The sequence below is a fragment of the Myotis myotis genome, unplaced genomic scaffold (genome assembly GCF_014108235.1).
Source record: "Myotis myotis isolate mMyoMyo1 unplaced genomic scaffold, mMyoMyo1.p scaffold_m19_p_47, whole genome shotgun sequence".
NCBI lineage: Eukaryota > Metazoa > Chordata > Mammalia > Chiroptera > Vespertilionidae > Myotis > Myotis myotis.
In genome coordinates this window covers 222,985-249,809 of record NW_023416354.1, presented here as the reverse complement: position 1 = coordinate 249,809, position 26,825 = coordinate 222,985, and the positions used below count along the sequence as shown (strand labels likewise).

At 60.8% G+C, this 26,825-nt stretch overlaps 1 protein-coding gene across 1 annotated transcript in view; it reads left to right on the top strand.

The window, feature by feature from the left end:
* The window catches only part of TMEM132B (transmembrane protein 132B), a 67,979-nt gene extending 42,697 nt beyond the window's left edge, over positions 1 to 25,282 (top strand). Inside the window, exons 4-9 of the mRNA XM_036307427.1 lie at positions 4,577 to 4,763; positions 12,316 to 12,459; positions 12,608 to 12,813; positions 14,233 to 14,503; positions 19,995 to 20,186; positions 21,504 to 25,282. Of these exons, the coding sequence (XP_036163320.1) occupies positions 4,577 to 4,763; positions 12,316 to 12,459; positions 12,608 to 12,813; positions 14,233 to 14,503; positions 19,995 to 20,186; positions 21,504 to 22,658 (2,155 nt within the window). The 3' untranslated portion in view covers positions 22,659 to 25,282. The remainder of the gene's footprint in view (positions 1 to 4,576; positions 4,764 to 12,315; positions 12,460 to 12,607; positions 12,814 to 14,232; positions 14,504 to 19,994; positions 20,187 to 21,503) is intronic.
* Positions 25,283 to 26,825: the final 1,543 nt, after the last annotated feature.

The window sequence follows — 26,825 nt, the reverse complement described above, 5'->3', positions numbered from 1 at the left end:
TCCGGTCTGTATGGAGGCGTCCAGGCCGCGGGCCGAGTCCGGTCTGTATGGAGGCGTCCAGGCCGCGGGCCGAGTCCGGTCTGTATGGAGGCGTCCAGGCTGCGGGCCGAGTCCGGTCTGTATGGAGGCGTCCAGGCCGCGGGCCGAGCGCGGGAAAGGCTTCCTCTCGCGTCCCCTCTCCACGCTCCGCCGTGGCGATCCACACGCACAGTCACCTCTTCACCCTGCGGGTCCGTGGGGGCAGGTGGCCGCACCCCGTCCCTGCGCCTGGCCAGTCACGCTGCCCCCGGGTCTCCCCTGCTGGTCAGGGCCGGTCTGGGCAGCTTGTCCGAACCCCCCGCCCCGGGCGCAGGGCCAGGCCCCACAGAGCCGCCTCTTGTCCCGGCTTCCGCCCGTGGCTGGGGCGCTGAATGGCGCTTTCAACCGGGGCTCCTTGGAGCGCAGGGCCCGGCTCCGGCTGCGGCCGCGGTGCCCGCCAGGCCTGGGAGGGCGCCAGGATCCGCTGCCAGAGGCAGGCAGCGCCAGGCATGGTGAGGGCAGGGCAGGCAGACACCTCGGTCTGCGTGTGGAGTGAGAGGGGAAGGGTGACGTGGGTGCGCGGGGAGCCCCCTGCCTCCCTCTCCCGGGCTCAGGGCTCCCCCGGAGCCTATTTAGGCAGAGTGCGCAGGGAGAGGCGGAGGGGCACCTGCACAAGCCAGGTGCCACACGTGTGCACACACATGTATGACCACACACATGCATGTGTTTGCATGCTTGCGTGAGCGTGCACACATACATGGGTGCATGCATGTAGGCGTGTGCGAGAGTGCACATTCAAGTGCATATGCATGCATGTACATGGGCACATGTGAGTGCACATACGTGTCTATGGACGCTGCATGAGTGCACACATTGCATGTGTGTGTGCACACGTGTGCAAGCACAGGTGTGTGCGTGTGAATGTGTGTGATGTTTGTGGTCGTCCCCAGCACCCCCTGGCGCGGAGGGGACAGCGCCCTCTGTGGGTTTGGAGGCCGATGCCATGGCGGCCGGTGCCTCCCCCGTGCCCGCCTGTCCCACAGCCCCCGGCAGGGAGGGCGCGTGGGGCCAGCGTCCTGGAGCCTGCTGTGCTCCTCGCAGGGAAATAGTGCGAGCAGCTGCGGGAGCGGCAGCAGTGCTGCTGGGGGCCTGTCCCCCCCCCCCCCCAGCTCGGGTTCGAGTCCCGCTGGATCCCCGGGTGCCTCTCTCTCTTTCCCCCGAGTGGCCGTGGCGTTTCCTCTGATGCTTGTTTCCCATCAGGACAGAGACGGCGCCATCTCTGGGCCGAGAAACCAACTTTTAAACGCTGTGGGCCCCCCCCCCCGCCCTCCCCCCGACCCTCGGGCAAAGGAGACAATTTGCCATTTGCCTGTGCCGAATCGGACTCATTAAACCCTGAGCATACACCCCGTCACCCGGGCAGGCCCCGCGGCGGGAACGAGGTGCTGACGGCTGGAGGAAGGAAGGAGCCGCCGCTAATGGGAGGCCACAGTCTGCAGCTGGCGGGCGGCCCGGGAGCTGGAGTGGCTCCTAATTGGGGGTGAGGGGCGGGAGGCCGTGCATTTCACCTTTTGGGAGCGGGGCGGGGGCCGGGGACATGGGAGGGGTGCGGGGGGCGGGGAGAATAAAGACCCGATGGCGGGGGTGCGGGGGTAGGAGGGGGCGGACTGGAGACCAGGGCGCAGGCGGGGCGGGGGCTGGGGACATGGGAGGGGTGCGGGGGGCGGGGGGGAGCATAAAGACCCGATGGCGGGGGGGGGCGGGGGTAGGAGGGGGCGGACTGGAGACCAGGGCGCAGGCGGGGCGGGGGCTACCTTGGGAGCCAGGCCGGGTCCAGAGCCACGCAGCCGTCGCCGGGGACGGTGGTGGGAACCACGGCATGTGCTCAGCCACGAAAATAGACGAGGTTTTAAGGGCTGCCCGGCGGCGGGCACACGGGCTCTCCCAGGGCTGTGAGGGACGGGCAGGGAGAGGGCGGCCCCGGGCCTTCGAATCAGAAGCAGCACGACCCCCGGAGAGGACGTGGTGCGAGCTGTTGTTTGGAGGGATGTCCTTGTTCCCTCTCGACTGTTTTCTAAAAAGGCCGTTGGACCCGCTCGCGTCCACGCGTGGCCTCCCGGGGCGTCTGGACGGCCTGTGGGATCCGTGGCACAAAGACGCCGGGGAGGGAGCCCATGGAGCCGGCAACCTGAGCTCCGGCCGCCCCTTCGAGGTGGGTGGGGCCCCGTGAAGCCGTGTGTGATTTTCTTTAAATCCTCACCCGGGGTATTTTCCCACGGATTTTTAGGGAGAAGAGGAGAGAGAGGAAGGGAGAGATAGAACCATCCACGGACCAGCTGCCCCCTGCGCGCCCCCCACTGGGGACGGAGCCCGCCACCCGGGCCTGTGCCCCGACCGGGGATGAACCCTGACCTCCTGGGTCACAGGTCGACGCTCACCACTGAGCCACGTGGCCGGGCTCTCCCACATCTTCACCGCCGTGTCCGCAGAGGGTGCTCCCGGGCCCCTAGCGCTGCTCACGGGGGAGGGGTCGGGGGATCAGCCGGCCGTCATCAGAGAGAACACACCATTGGCTTACGACAATGCCGGCTGTGACCTTGGAGGGGTCTCTCTTGGCTCCAAGGTCGCCCGAGACCAAAGCCGGCCCAGCCCTCCCGGCCCCGAGCTGCGCGGGCCCCCAGGCGGCTGCGCCCCTCCCGGCGGTGGGGGTGGGGGTGGGGGTGGGGGGTGCAGGGACGCAGCGGCGATGCCCGAGATCGGCAGTGCCACCGTCTGCGGCCACCGCGCTCATACTGCAGCCGCTGGGCCTCGGGGCGGCCGCCGCTCACTCTGCCATCCGGCCAGTTCGTGGCTCCTTCCCCCCAGGCTGACCCGGCGCCGCCTCCCATCCGCCCCCTCGTGACCCAGACGCCTTCCTTCCCGAGAACGTGCCCCGCGGACCCGGCGGCGATTGGAGATGGAGGTGCCGTGAGCACCGGCCTGTTCCCGGTGCTGGTTGCGGGTCCGTGTCAGCTCCCTGTCCGTGTCCCCGGGACCCACGCGTGGGCGTCCTGGGCACTGTCCTGGGCCCTCTAATTCCTGCTTCCTGGGCCCGGCCTGGGAGCCGCCTCCTGAGACAGACAACCCCGGTCTCCCCCCCCTGCGCCCCCCCTGTCCCCCCCAGTTCCCTGGACGTCATGCGCGGTCCCGGTTCGCCTGTCCTCTGCGCCAAGTTCGTCTCTCTCTCTCTCTCTTATTTTTTATTTTGGTTAATCCTCCCCTGGGGACATTTTTCCATTGATGCTTGGAGAGCGGAAGGAAGGGGGAGAGACAGAGAGGGAAACGTCGCTGTGAGGGAGACACAGTGACTCACCACCTCCTCTGCGCGCCCGACTGGGGCTGGCGATCGAGTCTGCAACCCAGGCACGTGCCCTTGACCGGAATCGAACCCAGAACCCTCCAGTCTGTGGGCCAACGCCCTACCCACTGAGCCACACCAGCCATGGTGTAGTCTCTCTCTTTTTTTTAAGAATCTGCACTCAAGGATATTTCTTTTCCATTGATTTTTAGAGAGAATGGAAGGGTTGGAGAGAGAGAGAGAGAGAGAGAGAAAGAAATATCAACTGGTTGCCTCCGTCCCGCATCCCGCATGGGGCCAGGCGTCACACCTGCAACCCAGCACGTGGAATCGAACCCAAGACCCTTTGGTGTGTGGGCCACACTCTAACCACTGAGCCACGCCGGCCCCTTTCTTGCCCCGTCATCATCCTTCTTGCCCCTCCTACCCGCCCCTCTGGGAGCAGGGCCGCCCCTCACCCCCAGGCGCCGGCCGCGATACACTCTGCTGGGGGCGGGGGCCATGACCTCCCTCCGCTGCGTGCTCAGCGGGCGGCTCCCCTGAGGCCTGACCTCTGTGGGGTCGGCCGCCGCGCAGCCCCTCGATGGACGCCCCCGTGACCTTGCCCAGGACCTTGCTGGGCGCCGCAGCAGGGGAACTCGGGGACGGGCATCAACTGGGGATGATGACAGGTCTCGCCGACCCCGTGGCCAGGGCACCGGCCCGGCCTGGCCTCTCCGTGCCCTCTGCAGCCCCCGGGGGCGCCCAGCCGGCCAGCGAGCCCGGACCGGCTTCATTAGCAGCCGCTCTCACCGGGGCGCCCAGCGGCCTGCCAGGCAGCGCCGGGTCCCCTCTAATGAGGCCCCCCCGCCCCAGGAGAAAGCAGGACAGGGCGGACTCTGGGAAAAGTGGTCCCAGTGGCCGTGTGTGACTCTTTCTTTCTCCTTTAATGCACTTTTATTGGTTTCAGAGAGGGAGATAGGACCATCAGTGCTGAGGGAGAATCACGGGTCGGCCGCCTTCCGCACGCCCCCCACTGGGGATCCAGCCCGCACCCTGGCCTGTGCCCTTGACCGGAATCGAACCCGGGACCCTTCGGTGTACAGGCCGAGGCTCTATCCACTGAGCCGCACCGGCCAGGGCTTGGCGGCCACTCTCCGTGCTGGCCAAGAGGAGGTGGCCGTTTAGCGCACTCTTGTTCTCGGGGGTGGGGTGGCCCTCTGACACGCGTCCCCCTTCCAGGGTGAACGGCTCCCTCGCGGAGATCCTGCAGGTGGACCTGGGAGTGGACAACAGCAGCGGCCTGGCCGGGGCCCAGCCCGTCACGTGGCAGGTGGAGTACCCGGAGGAGGACGCGGCGGGCGAGCTCGTGGTCTCCGAGATCTTCGTCAGCCAGACCAGCTTCGTGGGCATCGTCCCCCTCGCGATGGTGAGCGACGCAGTTTTCTTCGAGCGCTTCCAAAAATACGTGGTTTTTATTGGTTTCAGGGAGGGAGGGAGAGGGAGGGAGAGGGAGGGTGAGGGAGAGAGGGGAACACCCGTGATGAGAGAGAATCATGGATCGGCTGCCTCCTGCACGCCCCCCAGGGGATCGAACCCGCAACCTGGGCACGTGCCTGGGGTGGTTACGTGTGCTGTGCACACGGCACACGTCTGGCCGTCAGTGTCTCCCGGGCTGGCTGCGCTGCCCGTGGGGGCGGTTTCCTGCATTTGGGTTTAATTCCCATTGGCTGGGAAGTGCCAGGGTTGGATTGGTTGTTGGGGTCGTGTGTCACAATGTAACTCTTGGATTGGTTGATGGGGTCGTGTGTCACAGTGTAACTCTTGGATTGGTTGGTGGGGTCGTGTGTCACAGTGTAACTCTTGGATTGGTTGGTAGGGTCGTGTGTCACAATGTAACTCTTGGATTGGTTGGTGGGTTGTGTGTTACAATGTAACTCTTGGATTGGTTGATGGGGTCGTGTGTCACAGTGTAACTCTTGGATTGGTTGTTGGGGTCGTGTGTCACAGTGTAACTCTTGGATTGGTTGGTGGGTTGTGTGTTACAATGTAACTCTTGGATTGGTTGATGGGGTCATGTGTCACAGTGTAACTCTTGGATTGGTTGGTGGGGTCGTGTGTCACAATGTAACTCTTGGATTGGTTGATGGGGTCGTGTGTCACAGTGTAACTCTTGGATTGGTTGATGGGGTCGTGTGTCACAGTGTAACTCTTGGATTGGTTGGTGGGTTGTGTGTTACAATGTAACTCTTGGATTGGTTGATGGGGTCATGTGTCACAGTGTAACTCTTGGATTGGTTGGTGGGGTCGTGTGTCACAATGTAACTCTTGGATTGGTTGATGGGGTCATGTGTCACAGTGTAACTCTTGGATTGGTTGGTGGGGTCGTGTGTCACAATGTAACTCTTGGATTGGTTGGTGGGGTCGTGTGTTACAGTGTAACTCTTGGATTGGTTGATGGGGTCGTGTGTCACAATGTAACTCTTGGATTGGTTGATGGGGTCGTGTGTCACAGTGTAACTCTTGGATTGGTTGGTGGGGTCGTGTGTCACAGTGTAACTCTTGGATTGGTTGGTAGGGTCGTGTGTCACAATGTAACTCTTGGATTGGTTGGTGGGTTGTGTGTTACAATGTAACTCTTGGATTGGTTGATGGGGTCGTGTGTCACAGTGTAACTCTTGGATTGGTTGTTGGGGTCGTGTGTCACAGTGTAACTCTTGGATTGGTTGGTAGGGTCGTGTGTCACAATGTAACTCTTGGATTGGTTGGTGGGGTCGTGTGTCACAGTGTAACTCTTGGATTGGTTGGTGGGCTCGTGTGTCACAGTGTAACTCTTGGAATGGTTGTTGGGGTCGTGTGTCACAGTGTAACTCTTGGATTGGTTGGTGGGGTCGTGTGTCACAATGTAACTCTTGGATTGGTTGATGGGGTCGTGTGTCACAATGTAACTCTTGGATTGGTTGATGGGGTCGTGTGTCACAATGTAACTCTTGGATTGGTTGGTGGGGTCGTGTGTCACAATGTAACTCTTGGATTGGTTGATGGGGTCGTGTGTCACAATGTAACTCTTGGATTGGTTGGTGGGGTCGTGTGTTACAGTGTAACTCTTGGATTGGTTGATGGGGTCGTGTGTCACAATGTAACTCTTGGATTGGTTGGTGGGGTCGTGTGTCACAATGTAACTCTTGGATTGGTTGTTGGGGTCGTGTGTCACAGTGTAACTCTTGGATTGGTTGGTGGGCTCGTGTGTCACAGTGTAACTCTTGGAATGGTTGTTGGGGTCGTGTGTCACAGTGTAACTCTTGGATTGGTTGGTGGGGTCGTGTGTCACAATGTAACTCTTGGATTGGTTGGTGGGGTCGTGTGTTACAGTGTAACTCTTGGATTGGTTGATGGGGTCGTGTGTCACAATGTAACTCTTGGATTGGTTGATGGGGTCGTGTGTCACAGTGTAACTCTTGGATTGGTTGGTGGGGTCGTGTGTCACAGTGTAACTCTTGGATTGGTTGGTAGGGTCGTGTGTCACAATGTAACTCTTGGATTGGTTGGTGGGTTGTGTGTTACAATGTAACTCTTGGATTGGTTGATGGGGTCGTGTGTCACAGTGTAACTCTTGGATTGGTTGTTGGGGTCGTGTGTCACAATGTAACTCTTGGATTGGTTGGTAGGGTCGTGTGTCACAATGTAACTCTTGGATTGGTTGGTGGGGTCGTGTGTCACAGTGTAACTCTTGGATTGGTTGGTGGGCTCGTGTGTCACAGTGTAACTCTTGGAATGGTTGTTGGGGTCGTGTGTCACAGTGTAACTCTTGGATTGGTTGGTGGGGTCGTGTGTCACAATGTAACTCTTGGATTGGTTGATGGGGTCGTGTGTCACAATGTAACTCTTGGATTGGTTGATGGGGTCGTGTGTCACAATGTAACTCTTGGATTGGTTGGTGGGGTCGTGTGTCACAATGTAACTCTTGGATTGGTTGATGGGGTCGTGTGTCACAATGTAACTCTTGGATTGGTTGGTGGGGTCGTGTGTCACAATGTAACTCTTGGATTGGTTGATGGGGTCGTGTGTCACAGTGTAACTCTTGGATTGGTTGGTGGGGTCGTGTGTCACAATGTAACTCTTGGATTGGTTGATGGGGTCGTGTGTCACAATGTAACTCTTGGATTGGTTGGTGGGGTCGTGTGTCACAATGTAACTCTTGGATTGGTTGTTGGGGTCGTGTGTCACAGTGTAACTCTTGGATTGGTTGGTGGGCTCGTGTGTCACAGTGTAACTCTTGGAATGGTTGTTGGGGTCGTGTGTCACAGTGTAACTCTTGGATTGGTTGGTGGGGTCGTGTGTCACAATGTAACTCTTGGATTGGTTGATGGGGTCGTGTGTCACAATGTAACTCTTGGATTGGTTGTTGGGGTCGTGTGTCACAGTGTAACTCTTGGATTGGTTGATGGGGTCGTGTGTCACAGTGTAACTCTTGGATTGGTTGTTGGGGTCGTGTGTCACAGTGTAACTCTTGGATTGGTTGGTGGGGTCGTGTGTCACAGTGTAACTCTTGGATTGGTTGGTGGGGTCGTGTGTCACAATGTAACTCTTGGATTGGTTGGTGGGGTCGTGTGTCACAATGTACCTCTTGGATTGGTTGGTGGGGTCATGTGTCACAATGTAACTCTTGGATTGGTTGGTAGGGTCGTGTGTCACAATGTAACTTGGATTGGTTGATGGGGTCGTGTGTCACAATGTAACTCTTGGATTGGTTGGTAGGGTCGTGTGTCACAATGTAACTCTTGGATTGGTTGGTAGGGTCGTGTGTTACAATGTAACTCTTGGATTGGTTGATGGGGTCGTGTGTCACAATGTAACTCTTGGATTGGTTGGTGGGGTCGTGTGTCACAGTGTAACTCTTGGATTGGTTGATGGGGTCGTGTGTCACAATGTAACTCTTGGATTGGTTGGTGGGGTCGTGTGTCACAGTGTAACTCTTGGATTGGTTGGTGGGCTCGTGTGTCACAGTGTAACTCTTGGAATGGTTGTTGGGGTCGTGTGTCACAGTGTAACTCTTGGATTGGTTGGTGGGGTCGTGTGTCACAATGTAACTCTTGGATTGGTTGATGGGGCCGTGTGTCACAATGTAACTCTTGGATTGGTTGTTGGGGTCGTGTGTCACAGTGTAACTCTTGGATTGGTTGATGGGGTCGTGTGTCACAGTGTAACTCTTGGATTGGTTGTTGGGGTCGTGTGTCACAGTGTAACTCTTGGATTGGTTGGTGGGGTCGTGTGTCACAGTGTAACTCTTGGATTGGTTGGTGGGGTCGTGTGTCACAATGTAACTCTTGGATTGGTTGGTGGGGTCGTGTGTCACAATGTACCTCTTGGATTGGTTGGTGGGGTCATGTGTCACAATGTAACTCTTGGATTGGTTGGTAGGGTCGTGTGTCACAATGTAACTTGGATTGGTTGATGGGGTCGTGTGTCACAATGTAACTCTTGGATTGGTTGGTAGGGTCGTGTGTCACAATGTAACTCTTGGATTGGTTGGTAGGGTCGTGTGTTACAATGTAACTCTTGGATTGGTTGATGGGGTCGTGTGTCACAATGTAACTCTTGGATTGGTTGGTGGGGTCGTGTGTCACAATGTAACTCTTGGATTGGTTGGTGGGGTCGTGTGTCACAATGTAACTCTTGGATTGGTTGGTGGGGTCGTGTGTCACAGTGTAACTCTTGGATTGGTTGATGGGGTCGTGTGTCACAGTGTAACTCTTGGATTGGTTGATGGGGTCGTGTGTCACAGTGTAACTCTTGGATTGGTTGATGGGGTCGTGTGTCACAATGTAACTCTTGGATTGGTTGGTGGGGTCGTGTGTCACAGTGTAACTCTTGGATTGGTTGATGGGGTCGTGTGTCACAGTGTAACTCTTGGATTGGTTGGTGGGGTCGTGTGTCACAATGTAACTCTTGGATTGGTTGGTGGGGTCGTGTGTCACAATGTAACTCTTGGATTGGTTGGTGGGGTTGTGTGTCACAATGTAACTCTTGGATTGGTTGGTGGGGTCGTGTGTCACAATGTAACTCTTGGATTGGTTGGTGGGGTCATGTGTCACAATGTAACTCTTGGATTGGTTGGTAGGGTCGTGTGTCACAATGTAACTCTTGGATTGGTTGGTGGGTTGTGTGTCACAATGTAACTCTTGGATTGGTTGATGGGGTTGTGTGTCACAATGTAACTCTTGGATTGGTTGGTGGGGTCGTGTGTCACAGTGTAACTCTTGGATTGGTTGGTGGGGTCGTGTGTTACAATGTAACTCTTGGATTGGTTGGTGGGGTCGTGTGTCACAGTGTAACTCTTGGATTGGTTGATGGGGTTGTGTGTTACAATGTAACTCTTGACCACTCTGAAGAGTGGTTCCGAAGTGGCTCCAAGGGACAGAGCCTCTCTGCTGAGGGCCCAGCTGACCCCGTGCACCTGCCTGTCTCCTCTCTGTATGAGGACACCAGCCAGACATCAGCCTCTGGGCTTAGGGCCCACCCTCGCTCATCCAGTGTGACCTCATCTGAACGAATCCCAGGCGCCCAGACCCCGACTGATTGGGCAGGGGCAGCGCTGGCTGGAACTTCCTTTTCCTGGGAGAGGGACTCACAGGCGACTCTTCCTGGGGCGCCCACTAGATGGCGCTCACAGACCAGCCTCTGGCCGTACTTGCCTTGGGCTCCCCTCCCCAGCGGGCTCTCTGGACACCTGCCCCTGGTCCATCCTGTCCCCAGTTAACTGACTGCCCCTCAAACCACATGCACCAAGCCCCGTATTCACCTGGGATTCCCGACTCCTCCACGTGTGAGGAACGGAAGCTTCATCCTGCAGCCCCGCCCAGTGCTCCTCCCATCACCTGCTCCTGCTCCTGCTCCTGCACCTGCACCTGCACCTGCTCCTGCACCTGCACCTGGAACTTGTATCTGCACCTGCACCTGTTCCTGCACCTGCACCTGCTTCTGCACCTGTTCCTGCACCTGGAACTTGTATCTGCACCTGCACCTGTTCCTGCACCTGCACCTGGAACTTGTAACTGCACCTGCACCTGTTCCTGCACCTGCACCTGTTCCTGCACCTGTACCTGCTTCTGCACCTGCACCTGCTCCTGCACCTGCACCTGCACCTGGAACTTGTACCTGTACCTGCACCTGGAACTTGTACCTGTACCTGCACCTGTTCCTGCACCTGGAACTTGTACCTGTACCTGCACCTGCTCCTGCACCTGCACCTGCACCTGCTTCTGCACCTGAAAACTGTACCTGCACCTGGCAGCTTGGAAAGGTGCAGCCTTGCTCACCCAACACCTCTGCCTGCCCTGTGGCTGGATGGGTGCTTGCATGTGGCTTTTTTTCCTTGGAAGGTTTTATAGTTTTCATGAAAAGGATGAACTGCTCTACGTCCACGCGGTGCGGAGAGCTGGCTGGGCAGAGGGCAGACGGCCCCAGACGCTGCGACACGAGGCCACACTGTGCGCCGCCTCCTCTTACCCCGACAGAGAAGACGGGTTCTTGCCTGGGGTTTCTGAACCTCGAGAACCATGACTCTCTCCCCGGGATCCCGGTCTTTAAAGCGCCACGCCGTGGCCCGGGGGGAGTTTGTGGTGAAAACTAGCCGAGGATTGGGGCCATTCTTCTTCAAGAAACTTATTGTTTGATAATTTTACCGGAGATCCTTACCCATTAGCTTCAGAACCACAAGGGGGCTGACTGGCAATGTGGACTCCTGCCCGCGGCCGCACACCGCGCTCTCCCTCCGCCCGCGCCTCCTCCCGCTCCGCGCCCGGCTCTCCTGGCACCGAAGAGCCTCATGTGCTGGGGCCGGGGACGAGGAGCCGGACGCGGGCGGACGAGGAGCCGGACGCGGGCGGACGAGGAGCCGGATGCGGGCGGACGAGGAGCCGGACGCGGGCGGACGAGGAGCCGGACGCGGGCGGACGAGGAGCCGGACGCGGGCGGACGAGGAGCTGGATGCGGGCGGACGAGGAGCTGGACGCGGGCGGATGAGGAGCCGGACGCGGGCGGACGAGGAGCCGGACGCGGGCGGACGAGTCCCTCCTTCCAACATGTGTTCTCGGCGCGGAACGCTGGTTAAACGCAGGCACAGACACAGAGGAAAACGAAACGCCGTCTCTCCTGCCTTCCCTGCCTGGAGCAGCGGTTCTCAGCCTTCTGGCCCTTTCAATACGGCTCCTCATGCTGGGACCCAACCATGACATTATTTCCGTGGCTGCTTCATCACTGTCATGTTGCTCCTGTGATGAATCGTTATGTAAATATCTGACATGCAGGATCATCTCAGGCGACCCCTGTGAAAGGGCCGTTCGACCGCCAAAGGGGTCGCGACCCACAGGTTGAGAACCGCTGGCCTGGAGGCTCACGGGACGGACCGGCTGCAGCTTCTCTCCTCGCGTCTCGCTGTTGACAATGTGCTGGTCCTGTTTTACTTCTTCTTAAAAAAGATGTTTTCATTGATGTCAGAGAGGGAGGGAGGGAGAGAGAGAAACATCAGTGATGAGAGAGAATCATGGACCGGCTGCCTCCTGCATCCCCCTCCCTGGGGATGGAGCCTGCAACCCGGGCCTGGGCCCCGACCGGGAATCGAACCCTGACCTCCTGGTTCACAGGTTGATGCTCAATCACTGAGCCACGCCGGCCCGGCTTTTAAAAAATGTATTTAGATTGTTTTCAGATATTCATTATGAAGTTGATGTTCTCTATGGACAAGAGCTTTCTATTCAGACTTAATCTCCGTGAAAAGCCATTAAGCTCCTCACCCAATGAGCCCCGAGCCCTGATGGACGCTGGGGGCGAGGGGGGGCCTCCTGTGCGAGGTGAGCCTGAGGGGCGCGGACGGTGGACGTTGCAGAAGGAGACCTCAGGGTGGAGGTGGCCTGCTCCGCGCCCCCGGGCACGGCTCCCCCGCCCGCGTCCCGCCTGCTGACACGCGCCTCCCTCCGCAGGACACGGAGATCCTGAACACGGCCATCCTGACCGGCCAGGCCGTCTCGGTGCCCGTCAAGGTCGTGGCCGTGCAGGAGGACGGCTCTGTGGTGGCCGTGGCCGAGGCCCTGGAGTGCAGGTCCGCGGACGAGGACGTCGTGAAGGTGCTGCCCGCGTTGCCCCCGCTTTCCCCCGAGCCCAGCCCTTTGGGGTTCGCCCCTTGTCCTGTCAGGGTCCCCAGCGTTCCCTGTCCTTCCCGCTGATATGACGTCTCGGGGTTCCTGCTCTATCCCCCCCCTCCCGTCCCCCCAGGTCTCCGAGCGCTGTGACTCCGTGTTTGTGAACGGCAAGGAGATGAGGGGCCGTGTGGACACGCCCGTGAGCTTCACCCACCAGCACTTCACCGCCCAGTTGGAGGTCACGGTCTGGGCGCCCCGGCTGCCCCTGCAGATCGAGATCTCGGACACGGAGCTGAGCCAGGTCAAGGGCTGGCGGGTCCCCGTGGCGCCCAACCGGAGGTGAGGAGCCGGGAGGGCGGCCGGCAGGCGGGACGAGGGGGCCCGGTCCGGGGCCCATCCAGGCGGGAGGCAAACGGACCCGACCGAGACCCTCCTGTGCTGGGGCCTCAGGACCGGAAATGAAATGGGAAAACGGGAAAACGCCTCGGAAGCGTCCGGCTGGCCGGCGGGGCTCAGTGCTTGGGCATCGGCCCAGGAACCAGGGGCTCGGGTTCGATTCCCGGGCAGGACACGGGCCCGGGCTGCCTGCAGGAGGCGGCTGATCGATGGTTCTCTCTCGTCATCGATGTTTCTGTCTCTCTCTCCCCCTCTCCCTTCCTCTCTCTAAAAGGTCAATAAAAACACATATTTTTAGGAAAGAAAACATTAAAAACATTAATGTCTACACGTGGCTGCCCCTCCCCCGGACACGTGTCCCTGTCCACTGGCGGCCGCAGGCTGGTCAGCAGCCCCAGACGGGGCCTCCGGTAAAGGGCCTGGGCAGGGGGGCTCTGAAGGGCGGGGCCGAGCGGAGGGGCGTCAGGCTCCCGCCGGGAGGGACCGCCTGAGTCCCCCGCACCTGGAGGAAGGCCAGGGGCAGCCGTTCTCTTTATTTGTTTGTTTATTTACTTATTTTCGTTCATCCTCGCCCGAGGGTATTTTTCCATTGAATTTTAGAGAGAGAGGATGGGGGAGAGAGAGAGAGAGAGAGAGAGAGAGAGAGAGAGACACCCATTGGTTGCCTCCCACACGCACCCTAACCAGGGTTAGGGATTAAGCTTGCAACCCGGGTACGTGCCCTTGACCAGAATCGAACCCGGGACCCTTCAGTCCCCAGGCCGATGCTCTGTCCACAGAGCCACACCGGCCAGGGCAGGACAGTCATTCTTCTTGTTGTTAATTCTCACCCGCGGATATGTTTCTAATGATTTTTAGAGAGAGTGGAGCGGGGGGGGGGGGGGGGGAGGAGACATCAATGTGAGAGAGACACATCGATGGGTTGACTCTTGCCTGGGGCCGGGGATGGAACCTGCAACCCAGGGAGGAGCCCTTGACTGGAAATCGAACCCGAGACCCTTTGGTGTTCCGGCCGATGCTCTAACCACCGAGCCACACTGGCCAGACCTGGGGCAGCCGTTGTGCCCACTTCCAGGTGAGGGGACCGGCACTGGCTCCCCGCCCAGACCTCAGGCTCCCCCCTCCCCCGGCCTGGGCTGCAGTCGTGCATCATCTGCGGGCGATGCTTTCGAAACTCCAGGTTAGAGAGGCGCCCACCTGCTTGGGCGGCGGGGCAGGGCCTGCGCTCCCTCCCGTGTCCACGCCGGCGGCAGCGCAGGGCCCGCCAGGAAGAGCCCGCGGGGGGGGAGGGGCAGGCGGTCAGGGGACCGTGAGCCGGACGGCCCCGCGCCCGCTGACGCCTCCGCGCCCGCTCGTGCCCAGGCCCACACGGGAGAGCGAGGACGAGGAGGACGAGGAGAGGAAGGGGCGCGGGTGCTCGCTGCAGTACCAGCACGCCCTGGTGCGCGTCCTCACGCAGTTCGTGGCCGAGGCGCCCGACCCGGGCCGGCTGCGCCCCCTGCTGGGCCCCGACTGGCAGCTGGACATCACCGACCTGGTGGCCGGCTTCCTGACGGTGGAGGAGCCGCGGGTCGCGCAGCTGCAGGGCGGCCGGACGCTGGCGGGCCGCGAGCCGGGCATCACCTCCGTGCAGGTACGCGCCCCTGCCGCCCCGCCTGGTAGGTGCAGGTGTGCGTGCGTGCATGTGCGCGTGTGTGCATGTGTGTGAGCGCATGCGTGTGTGCATGAGCGTGAGTGTGTGCGTGTGTGTATGTGCATGTGTGCGAGCATGTGCGTGTGTGAGCGCATGCGTGTGAGTGTGTGCTTGTGTGTGAGCGCATGCGTGTGAGTGTGTGCTTGTGTGTGAGCGCATGCGTGTGTGTGCTTGTGTGTGAGCGCATGCGTGTGAGTGTGTGCTTGTGTGTGAGCGCATGCGTGTGAGTGTGTGCATGTGTGTGAGCGCATGCGTGTGAGTGTGTGCTTGTGTGTGAGCGCATGCGTGTGAGTGTGTGCTTGTGTGTGAGCGCATGCGTGTGAGTGTGTGCTTGTGTGTGAGCGCATGCGTGTGAGCGTGTGCTTGTGTGTGAGCGCATGCGTGTGAGTGTGCTTGTGTGTGAGCGCATGCGTGTGAGTGTGTGCTTGTGTGTGAGCGCATGCGTGTGAGTGTGTGCATGTGTGTGAGCGCATGCGTGTGAGTGTGTGCTTGTGTGTGAGCGCATGCGTGTGAGTGTGTGCTTGTGTGTGAGCGCATGCGTGTGAGTGTGTGCTTGTGTGTGAGCGCATGCGTGTGAGTGTGTGCTTGTGTGTGAGCGCATGCGTGTGCGCATGTGCGTGTGCATGAGTGCGTGTGTGTATGTGCATGTGTGCGAGCGTGTGCGTGTGTGAGCGCATGCGTGTGAGTGTGTGCTTGTGTGTGAGCGCATGCGTGTGAGTGTGTGCTTGTGTGTGAGCGCATGCGTGTGAGTGTGTGCTTGTGTGTGAGCGCATGCGTGTGAGTGTGTGCTTGTGTGTGAGCGCATGCGTGTGTGTGTGTGCTTGTGTGTGAGCGCATGCGTGTGAGTGTGTGCTTGTGTGTGAGCGCATGCGTGTGCGCATGTGCGTGTGCATGAGTGCGTGTGTGTATGTGCATGTGTGCGAGCGTGTGCGTGTGTGAGCGCATGCGTGTGTGTGTGCTTGTGTGTGAGCGCATGCGTGTGAGTGTGTGCATGTGTGTGAGCGCATGCGTGTGAGCGTGTGCATGTGTGTGAGCGCATGCGTGTGAGTGTGCTTGTGTGTGAGCGCATGCGTGTGTGTGCATGTGTGTGAGCGCATGCGTGTGAGTGTGTGCTTGTGTGTGAGCGCATGCGTGTGAGTGTGTGCTTGTGTGTGAGCGCATGCGTGTGAGTGTGTGCTTGTGTGTGAGCGCATGCGTGTGAGTGTGTGCTTGTGTGTGAGCGCATGCGTGTGAGTGTGTGCTTGTGTGTGAGCGCATGCGTGTGCGCATGTGCGTGTGCATGAGTGTGTGTGTATGTGCATGTGTGCGAGCGTGTGCGTGTGTGAGCGCATGCGTGTGAGTGTGTGCTTGTGTGTGAGCGCATGCGTGTGAGTGTGTGCATGTGTGTGAGCGCATGCGTGTGAGCGTGTGCATGTGTGTGAGCGCATGCGTGTGAGCGTGTGCTTGTGTGTGAGCGCATGCGTGTGAGTGTGTGCATGTGTGTGAGCGCATGCGTGTGAGTGTGTGCTTGTGTGTGAGCGCATGCGAGTGAGTGTGTGCTTGTGTGTGAGCGCATGCGTGTGAGTGTGTGCTTGTGTGTGAGCGCATGCGTGTGAGTGTGTGCTTGTGTGTGAGCGCATGCGTGTGAGTGTGTGCTTGTGTGTGAGCGCATGCGTGTGAGTGTGTGCTTGTGTGTGAGCGCATGCGTGTGAGTGTGTGCTTGTGTGTGAGCGCATGCGTGTGAGTGTGTGCTTGTGTGTGAGCGCATGCGTGTGAGTGTGTGCTTGTGTGTGAGCGCATGCGTGTGAGTGTGTGCTTGTGTGTGAGCGCATGCGTGTGCGCATGTGCGTGTGCATGAGTGCGTGTGTGTATGTGCATGTGTGCGAGCGTGTGCGTGTGTGAGCGCATGCGTGTGAGTGTGTGCTTGTGTGTGAGCGCATGCGTGTGAGTGTGTGCTTGTGTGTGAGCGCATGCGTGTGCGCATGTGCGTGTGCATGAGTGCGTGTGTGTATGTGCATGTGTGCGAGCGTGTGCGTGTGTGAGCGCATGCGTGTGAGTGTGTGATTGTGTGTGAGCGCATGCGTGTGAGTGTGTGCTTGTGTGTGAGCGCATGCGTGTGAGTGTGTGCTTGTGTGTGAGCGCATGCGTGTGAGTGTGTGCTTGTGTGTGAGCGCATGCGTGTGAGTGTGTGCTTGTGTGTGAGCGCATGCGTGTGAGTGTGTGCTTGTGTGTGAGCGCTTGCGTGTGAGTGTGTGCTTGTGTGTGAGCGCATGCGTGTGAGTGTGTGCTTGTGTGTGAGCGCATGCGTGTGCGCATGTGCGTGTGCATGAGTGCGTGTGTGTATGTGCATGTGTGCGAGCGTGTGCGTGTGTGAGCGCATGCGTGTGAGTGTCTGCTTGTGTGTGAGCGCATGCGTGTGTGTGCATGTGTGTGAGCGCATGCGTGTGAGCGTGTGCATGTGTGTGAGCGCATGTGTGTGAGTGTGTGCTTGTGTGAGCGCATGCGTGTGAGTGTGTGCTTGTGTGTGAGCGCATGCGTGTGAGTGTGTGCTTGTGTGTGAGCGCATGCGTGTGAGTGTGTGCTTGTGTGTGAGCGCATGCGTGTGAGTGTGTGCTTGTGTGTGAGCGCATGCGTGTGAGTGTGTGCTTGTGTGTGAGCGCATGCGTGTGAGTGTGTGCTTGTGTGTGAGCGCATGCGTGTGCGCATGTGCGTGTGCATGAGTGCGTGTGTGTATGTGCATGTGTGCGAGCGTGTGCGTGTGTGAGCGCATGCGTGTGAGTGTGTGCTTGTGTGTGAGCGCATGCGTGTGAGTGTGTGCATGTGTGAGCGCATGCGTGTGAGCGTGTGCATGTGTGTGAGCGCATGCGTGTGAGTGTGTGCTTGTGTGTGAGCGCATGCGTGTGAGTGTGTGCATGTGTGTGAGCGCATGCGTGTGAGTGTGTGCTTGTGTGTGAGCGCATGCGTGTGAGTGTGTGCTTGTGTGTGAGCGCATGCGTGTGTGTGCTTGTGTGTGAGCGCATGCGTGTGAGTGTGTGCTTGTGTGTGAGCGCATGCGTGTGCGCATGTGCGTGTGCATGAGTGCGTGTGTGTATGTGCATGTGTGCGAGCGTGTGCGTGTGTGAGCGCATGCGTGTGAGTGTGTGCTTGTGTGTGAGCGCATGCGTGTGAGTGTGTGCATGTGTGTGAGCGCATGCGTGTGAGCGTGTGCATGTGTGTGAGCACATGCGTGTGTGTGCTTGTGTGTGAGCGCATGCGTGTGAGTGTGTGCATGTGTGTGAGCGCATGCGTGTGAGTGTGTGCTTGTGTGTGAGCGCATGCGTGTGAGTGTGTGCTTGTGTGTGAGCGCATGCGTGTGTGTGCTTGTGTGTGAGCGCATGCGTGTGAGTGTGTGCTTGTGTGTGAGCGCATGCGTGTGCGCATGTGCGTGTGCATGAGTGCGTGTGTGTATGTGCATGTGTGCGAGCGTGTGCGAGCGTGTGTGCACGTGTGTGAGTGTGTGCGTGTGCGCATGAGTGTGAGTGTGTATGTGCGTGTGCATGAGCGTGTGCATGTGCATGTGCGCGCGCGTGTGCGTGCATGTGTGTGAGCGCATGCGTGTGTTCATGTGCGTGTGTGCATGTGCGTGAGTGTGTGCATGTGTGTGTGAGTGTGTGTGCGTGCGTGTGCGTGTGCACCTGTGAGAGCCACCGGCTGCATGTGTAGTCACCAATTTTTTTATTTTTATGTTTTTATGCCCCTTTCCCTCCCCGTTGACCCCCTCCAGGCCCCGCCCCCAGGCCTTCACCTCCCTGCTGTCTGTGTCCACGGGTGACGCATGTGTGCACACAGGTCTTCGGTTGATTACCTCCCACCCACGCGCCCTCCCTGCCTTCCCTCCGAGATTCTGCCCCCTGTTCTGTGCTCACCAATTTTTTAAAAAACCCGGATCCGAGGATATTTTCCCAATTGGTTTTTAGAGCGGGGACGGAAGAGAGAGGCAGAGAGAAACTTCGATGTGAGGGAGACACATCGATTGGTTGCCCTCTGCACGCACCCCAACACGGGGTGGGGATCGAACCCACAACCCAGGCCCGTGCCCTTTAGCGGGAATCGAACCCGAGACCCTTCAGTGCTGAGGCCGGCGCTCTATTTACCAATTTCCGTCACTGGAAACCAAATCAATTTTTGCTTCTTAGAGCGTTTCAGGGAAGATAAAGAATTTCCTTTACCTGAGCTACAGTAAGCCCACGGCGTAAGCAGTTTCCCCCGGTGCAGCTGGCGTTTTGCACGTCGCTGGAGGAGATGGCAGGACCCGTGAGAGCCAGTTCTATTTTCCAGACCCGGAGGGCAGACCTCGCACAGCAGACAGAAAAGTATTGAAAACACGCAGTAAAAATAAGAAAGCCTGCGGTGCAATGCTCTCCACTGCACTGCAGCTCCAGTCCGGCGATGTCCGGGCCTGTGCTGGTGGTGATTGTGGGCACAGGGCGCAGCGTGGCCTCATAAAGACGGAAGACGTGACCGCTCACAGCGACGGCACCTTAGACGTCCCAGAGTTACCTGCGACACAGCTGAAGGGACGCGTTCTACTCTCTTCACTTTCCCGTCATGTGCCCCAGATTCCCGGAGACTGAGCAGTTTAAGCCCCACTGATTCTCAGGGTCCCGGGGCTGGGTTCTGGCCTGGTCTTGAGTTCTGGCCTGACCCTGGGCTCTGGTCTGTGCTCAGGGCACCCTGAGGCTCAGGTGGAGGCGGGGGCTGGGCTGGCACCTGTGGGCTTTGGGGGAGGGTTCCTTCCGGCTCAGGCTGCTAGAAGGTGAATTCCTCCGGGTGGGACGGGGGTGTCGGTGTGGACTGTCGGCCCAGAGTCCCTCCCTGCTCCCGAGGCCGCCCTCTGCCCCTCCTGCGGCCGCTCCATCGTCAGCGACGCCCGATCCAGCCCGATCCAGCCCTTCCCACAGGACTCTCCGGCCACAGCCAGGGAGGGTGCCTGCTGCTTTGTTTTGTTTGGTTAGTCCTCCCCCGAGGATATTTTCCCATTGATTTTTAGAGAGAGTGGAAGGGAGGAGAGAGGGAGAGGGAGGGAGGGAGAGAAAGAGAGAGAGCGCGATCGATGGGTTGCCTCCTGCATGTGCCCGACCAAGGGATTTCTAACCTTTGACCCTTTGGTGCACCGGCCGACGCTCTGACCACTGAGCCACACGGCCAGGGCTCCGTGCTGCCTTCCAGTTCAGGAAGCCCCCCCGGGAGGTCACCCCGCCGCTCCCAGGGCCTGCGCAAAAGGGAGGAAAGCGGACCAGGATGGTGCCTCTCAGGCCTCCAGGCGCAGGCGGGGCGAGCGCTTGGCTGCACAGGGTCCCCATCAGCCTTCCGCTGGCGGAGAACGTGGGGTGGGACCCGGGGGGGGGGCCGCGGGGAGAGGGGGGGTTCACATGAGCGTGGCGCCCAGACGGCAGCGCTCTCGCTGCCGCAGGTCCTCTCGCCGCTGTCGGACTCCATCCTGGCCGAGAAGACGGTGACGGTGCTGGAGGACCGCGTGGCCATCGCTGACCTGGGCGTGCAGCTGGTGGCCGGGCTGTCGCTCTCCCTGCAGCCGCACCGGGACGACCGCCGAGCCATCGTCGCCACGGTGACGGCCCAGGACGTCCTCCAGGCCCCCGGGCAGGTGAGCCCCGGAGCCCGTGTGTCCTCGGTCAGCGGAGACCACCTCCCCGTCTCCCCGTCCACCCTGCGGTCAGCACCGCCCTCAGAGCCGGGGCTGGGGCGCCCGAGCTGCCCCCTGCTTCCCACCCGCCGGTTCTGTCCGCACTGCTCAGGGGCAGACACGTTTGTCCTACGTGGTTTCTTAAAAACATGTTTTCATTGACGTCAGAGAGGAAGGGAGAGGGAGAGATGTCAGTGATGAGAGAGAGCCATGGACCGGCTGCCTCCTGCACGCCCCCCACTGGGGATCGAGCCGGAACCCGGGCCTGTGTCCTGGGCGGGAATCGAACCGGGACCTCCTGGTTCACAGGTCGACACTCAGCCACTGAGCCCGCCGGCCGGACATCCTCGTGTCTGTTTCCATCCATCGCCCTGTGCCCTGTGCCGTCTGCTTTGTCGGCCGCTGCTCAGCCTCGAACTGAGGTCACCTAGGCCTCGACCTGAGGGTCACGGGTTTCACTTGCGCCTAAAGCGCGTGGTTGTCGGTGCCGGACGCTCCCGGCTGCTTCCTGAGCGAGGGGCGGCGGCCAGGGAGCTACCGTGCGCCTCGTCACCTCCGACCCGCTCCCCGCCTTTAAACCGCCCCCCACCCCCGGTCCTGGGCAAGGGCCCCGGTCCCCGTGGGCATCAGAGCCTCTTCCCGGCTCCTCCCACCAACGCCTCTGCCTTTGCCCCTCGTGGCCTCCTGACAAGGAAGGTTGGGGGTGGGGGGTGGCTGCCCAGGAGGCTGACGGGCGGCACCTGAGTTTGGCTCCATCAATCGCCTGACCTTTCCCAGTGTTTTTCGAAAGGTCAGAGCCGAATCCCGCGGCCTGGATGCATGAATTAGCATGCACTTTGCATGTTAATGAGAGCATGGCATTCGCTCCTCACGCCAGCGGGCCAGGTGTGCCCCGGGCTGTGCAAAGCGATAAAGCACAGAGGCTCCTCCCCGGCCAGCGTGCCCAGTGGTTAGAGCGCCGGCTCTCCCACCGAAGGGTGGCAGGTTCGGCCCCCAGCTGCAGTCGGGAGGCAACCAATCCCATGTCCCTCACATCGATGTCTCTCTCTCCCCCTCCCCCTCCTGCCTCCCTCCCACTCTCTCTGAAAATGATTGAAAAAAAAAACACCCTCGGGTGAGGATTCATAAAAACCAACCGACCAAAGCCTCCCTCCCGAAGTTTCCTTTCCCGGGTTTGCACGTTTAAGGGGCGCCAGGCAGGAGCTCAGTTCACGGCCGCGACCTGAAGGGACCCGCGGGCGGTAACAGTAACGGACGCTCTGGTCTGGTTTCCCCCAGGAGGCGATCGTCAGCTCCTGGATCCTGTTCAGCGACGGCGCGGTGACCCCCCTGGACATCTACGACCCCCAGGACTTCTCCGTGTCCGTCTCGTCGCTGGACGAGATGGTGGCGTCCGTGCGGCCGAACCTGCAGCCCCAGTGGCCGGTGGTGGCGGCGGAGGGCGAGGGCCAGGGGCCCCTGGTGAAGCTGGAGATGCTCATCAGCGAGCCCTGCCAGAAGACCAAGAGGAAGAGCGTCCTGGCCGCCGGCAAGGGCCACGTCAAGGTCAAGTTCGACCCCCACGTGGACCGGGGCCACGGAGCCACCAACGACATCGAGGGCGTGAGCCGGGAGTACCAGGACCCCCTGAGCAACTCCATCCCGCGCGGGGGAGGCCGGGAGCGGGCGGCCCCGGGGTGGCCCCCCCACGGCGCCCCGGCCGGCCACCGGGACAGCGCCAACCGGAGCGCCACCCCGCCGCCGCCCCCCCTGGGGAGGAAGGACGCGAAGCGGCCCCCGGGCGGCGGTCCCGACGCCTTCACGAGCTTCCCCACGCAGGGGCGGTCGCAGGGGCCCAACCCCGCGGCCGGCGAGCTCACGGCGGCCTCCCGGGGGCTCTCCGACCTGGAGATCGGCATGTACGCGCTGCTGGGCGTCTTCTGCCTGGCCATCCTCGTCTTCCTGGTGAACTGCGTGGCGTTCGCCCTCCGGTACCGGCACAAGCGGTTCTCCGTGAGCGAGCAGGGCGCCCTCCCGCACTCCCACGACTGGGTGTGGCTGGGCCACGAGGTGGAGCTGCTGGAGAGCCCGGTGGACGTGACGCTGCCCTCGGAGGAGTGTGCCCCGGGGCTGGACCGGGGGCTGCCCTTCGAGGAGGGGAGCTTTCTCCTGAACGGGGGCTCCCAGGAGGCGCTGCCCAGCCAGCTGCTCCGGCCCCCCGAGTACGTCTACGAGAAGGACCCGCGGCGCCCGCCCGCCACCCCCTCGGCCCCCAAGAGGAAGCGGGTCAAGTTCACGTCCTACACCACCATCCTGCCCGAGGAGGGCGGCCCCTACACCGACTCCATCCTGTTCCACGGCGAGGACAGCATCAAGTGGGTGTGCCCGGACCTGGGGCGGGGGGACCCCCGGGACTTCCGGGACTACATGGAGAGGCTGCGGGACCAGATGTGAGCACAGCACGTGTGTGCGTGCGTGGGATTCACCTTTATGCCTTCTGTTTTCGCGGTCGGGGGGGCAGGGCGGGCGGCGGGCGCATGGGATGGGACGGCGCGGTGTCTGCAGGGGGGTCCCACCGGAGCAGGGCAGAGCGCCGAGAGTAGAGCTGCTGGGGTGTTTTTTAAAAAAAATAAATTTTTATTGATTTCAGAGGGAGAGGGAGAGAGAAACATCAATGCTGAGAGAAGCATGGATCGGCTGCCTCCTGCACGCCCCGCACTGGGGATCGAGCCCGCAGCCCGGGCAGGTGCCCTGACGGGGAATCGAACCTTGACCTCCTGGGGTTTAAGTTGGGAAATGTCTCTGAAACGGCCGCCCGTGGGTCCCGGAGAAATGCTCCCACGAGTCTTACCCGCTGCCTGGTCCCGGCTCCGTTCCGACCGGACAGACCCAGCCCAGAGGACATGGCCTGTCGCCCCGGACGCACGCTGGGCCGGCGACGCGGGGAGGACTCGGTGTGACTTGTCCAGCCCTGGACCCTCTGAAGCACAGCGGGCGCCCTGGCCTGGCCTGGGATGGACGCCCCCTGCCCTGGCCTGGCCTGGGATGGACGCCCCTGCCCTGGCCTGGCCTGGGATGGGCGCCTGGAAGCTGCTGACGGTGCCCCCCGGGGCGCGCGGCCGGCTCCCTCATTTCCACCCGCCTCTGCAGCCGCCTCCTGTGACCTCGCCGGCCTTTGGGAAACATGAAGAAAAGAAATGTCTTTGTTTCCCCTCTGACATCCGTTCGATTTCCACGCGTCCCAGTCACGCCCGTGCTCCCGCGTGGGGTCCGGGAGTCTCCCGCGTCCGGTTTGCTGTCTCCCTGTCCCCCACGCTCCACCCCCCGGGGCGCCGGGCGCTTCCCCTCCCCCGTGTCCCCTCCGTCTCGTTGTGGACCCGCTGGTGTCGCGGGACATGGGCTCTCGGAAGCTGTGGCTGTGCCGGGAGGGCGGGCGCGTCCTCCTGGTTTTCTACGCGGAACCGAACGCTGCAGAACAGTCGTGACCCGCAAACAGCGCTTCGTCTCCTGCGAGTCGGGGTTCGCGGGGAGCCCCCCACCCCCCAGCGCATCTCTGGGGCTAGAAGAGCTCCCCACGGTGCAGCGGCCGCACCGACCCCACAGTGAAACCAACAGACACGGCAAGGAGCTCGCACAGGAGCTCGCGTCAGGTTAAACTTCCCGTTTTCCCGGAACAAAAACCATTTTTACCAGGCGGGGTGACGTTTTAACTCAGCGACATGCAGGAATCCTCCCCAGACCATCCTCCCCCAACGTCCCCCAGCCACGGCTCCGGTGGGGAGAGAGCCGACAGGGTGCGACCTGCGGGCGTCCGGCCGCTCCGTTTAACCGACGGAGGCCTGAGCTCAGCGGCCGGCCCCGCGCCCGCCGGGGTTTCGGGGTTCATGGCCCAGATGCCTGAGCAATGGGTCCCGCAGGATGCACCGTGGGCGAGTCCCCACCTCGGCCCCCCCCTCCGCCCCCCGCATCCCCCCAAACCCAGACGCCAGCGGCTCGGGAGGGGCCTTGGGCTGTGGACTCTGAGTCGGGGGTGGGGGTACGTGCTCCCAGGGGCCCAGGTGACCTGACAGCCGAGAGGTGACCCAGTTCCCAGAGCGCCCCGGGGAGCGGCCTGGAGAGAAGCAGGAGCAGCCACGTGGAGGCCTGGAGGCCGGGGTCCCCCAGCTGCGGCCCCAGGAGGGAACCCTGATCTCTCGGCTGTCGTATCTCACCCACTGGGCGGACTGGAATGACCCCTCTACACGGACGGGGTGTCTATGCACAGACCCCCACGCGGGGAAGCGGGGTTCACGCCTGCCCCCCACACCGTCCACCGCAGGAGGTGCCTGACGCACTTGTCAGTCTCACCAAGTCGGCTGCTGTGGGTGTCCTCAGCTGTCTGTCCGCTGTGTTAGAGTGGGTCTCTGATGTTGGGGTGCGCCCCCCCAGGCTCTGTCTGTCTGTCTGTCGGCGGGGACACTCCGCTGCCCTCGGTGGGTCCCCCCTGTCGCCCCCCCCCCCCGGGGTTTTCTGCTCCAATCATCTCAAAAATGGTCTCCATTCTCCGTTCTGGTCTCTGTCCACCACGTCCCGGTGGCCCGCACGCCCAGCAGCCGTCCCGCCCACAACGCACACACGTGTGGGGTGACCCGTGTTCCCAGGCATGGAAGGGACCGGGGGCGGAGTCATGCTAACACATGGACAGCAGAGATGCCTGTATGTCATGTAAGCAGCACACGGAACACTCCAGGCGTGTGGGGATACGCACCTTTCAAATACGAGCACGCAGAGCCGTAGCGCTGACAGGTGCAGGCGTGGGGCTCGGCGTGTGGCCTGATGGCGGGACGCGTGCAGGCAGCACCGCGAAGGGCGTGGAGTCCGGGAGGTGCCGGGGAGGGGAGGGCGCGTGGGACGGTCGCTGGGACCTGCCGGGACGTTTCAGTCTCACGCGTCATGACGTCTGGGTTGTTCTTTCCTTTTCCTTTTCTTTTTTTCTGGAACCATTTCAGAAATAAAGTGACCCCATCTTCCAGCATAAAGTATATTCTAACCACAGGGTAGCGCTCCTTTTTAACATGGAAATAAACGTTGAGACCTTCTTTCTTGTGGCCTGGTTCTACCCGCGCGTTCCCTCAAGCTCAGCGCCTGTGGGATGGGCTCATGGATCTATTTGAAAAAAACAAAAAACAAAACACTTTACCTTTAAAAAAAACACATATTTTTATTGATCTCAGAGAGGAAGGGAGAGGGAGAGAGAGAGAAACATCCACGATGAGAGAGAATCACGGACCGGCTGCCTCCTGCACGCCCCCCACTGGGGATCCAGCCCGCAACCCGGGCCTGGGCCCTGACCGGGAATGGAACCCTGACCTCCTGGTTCCTAGGTCGACGCTCAACCCCTGAGCCCCGCCGGCCGGGGCAGTGAATGAATTCCTCATTGTCTCATTAGTCGCTTATTTCTGTCTCACACCGACGGAGGCCCTAATGCGCTTCATGGCGCACCCGGAGGGCGGCAGGCGCGCCCGTTCCCGCGAGCCCGTTAAAATGCAGGCCAGGCTCTGGCCCGTGCGTCCAGGTGGTTAGAGCGTCTGCCCGAGCACCGCAGGGTCGCTGGTTCGGTCACGGCTGCCCAGGTCACCTGGCACCGACAAGGGCACGTACCTGGGCTGCCGGTTCCATCCCTGGCCCCGGTTGGGGAGCGTGTGGGAGGCAATGAATATAGGTCTCTCACATCGATGTCTCTCTCTCTCTCTCTCTCTCTCTCTCTCTCTCTCTCTCTCTCACATCAATGTCTCTCTCTCTCTGTTTCTCTCCCCCTCCATCCCTCCCTTCTATTCTCTCTAAAAATTAATAAGAGATATCCTGGGTGAGGATAAATAAATAAGTAAATGTGTTGCAGCGTCGCCAGTGTTTGGGGAAATGAAGGTCCGCATGTGGTGAGACGCTGGGGGTGTGGATGGAGTGACCTTAGTGACCGTGGGCGGCCGCCTCCCTCCCACCCGGCCCGCGGGCTCCCTGCTGCTGACACACAGCTGTGGGGTCAGTAGAGCCGAACCAGGGGCCTGGGAAGTGAGCTGGGGAAGGGATGCGGGTGGGGGGGTCAGAGGGACCCGTCAGAAGGAGAAGATTTAGGAACCAAACCCTCTGATCAAAGCCAGTTTTTGTGGGGGATGAACCATTTCAGGACGTTGGCAGGAGGCTGGGGGGCCGTGGGGGAAACCAGCGTGCGCACCGCCCAGGCCTTCGCCGCGGGGCTCAGCGCGGAGCTTTTACCACCAGAAGGTTCCCGCGCCCCTGCGGCTCCCAGCACAGGCCACGCCGGAGCCGGAGAAGGAGCCGCCACGGGAACCCCGGCCGTTAAACGACTCCATTCATCTCCTCTCCCTCACGGCCCACGTGCAGCAGAAAACACCCTCCTTAATGAGAGGCACCTGTAGACACTGTTATGCCTTTTCTCTTTTTTAAAAAAAATTTTTTTATTTCAGAGAGGAAGGGAGAGGGAGAGAGAGAAAAAAACATCAACAATGAGAGAGTCATGGACCGACTGCCTCCTGCACGCCCCCCACTGGGGATCGAGGCCGCAACCCGGGCCTGTGCCCTGACCGGGAATGGAACCCGGGACCCTTCAGGCCGCAGGCGGAG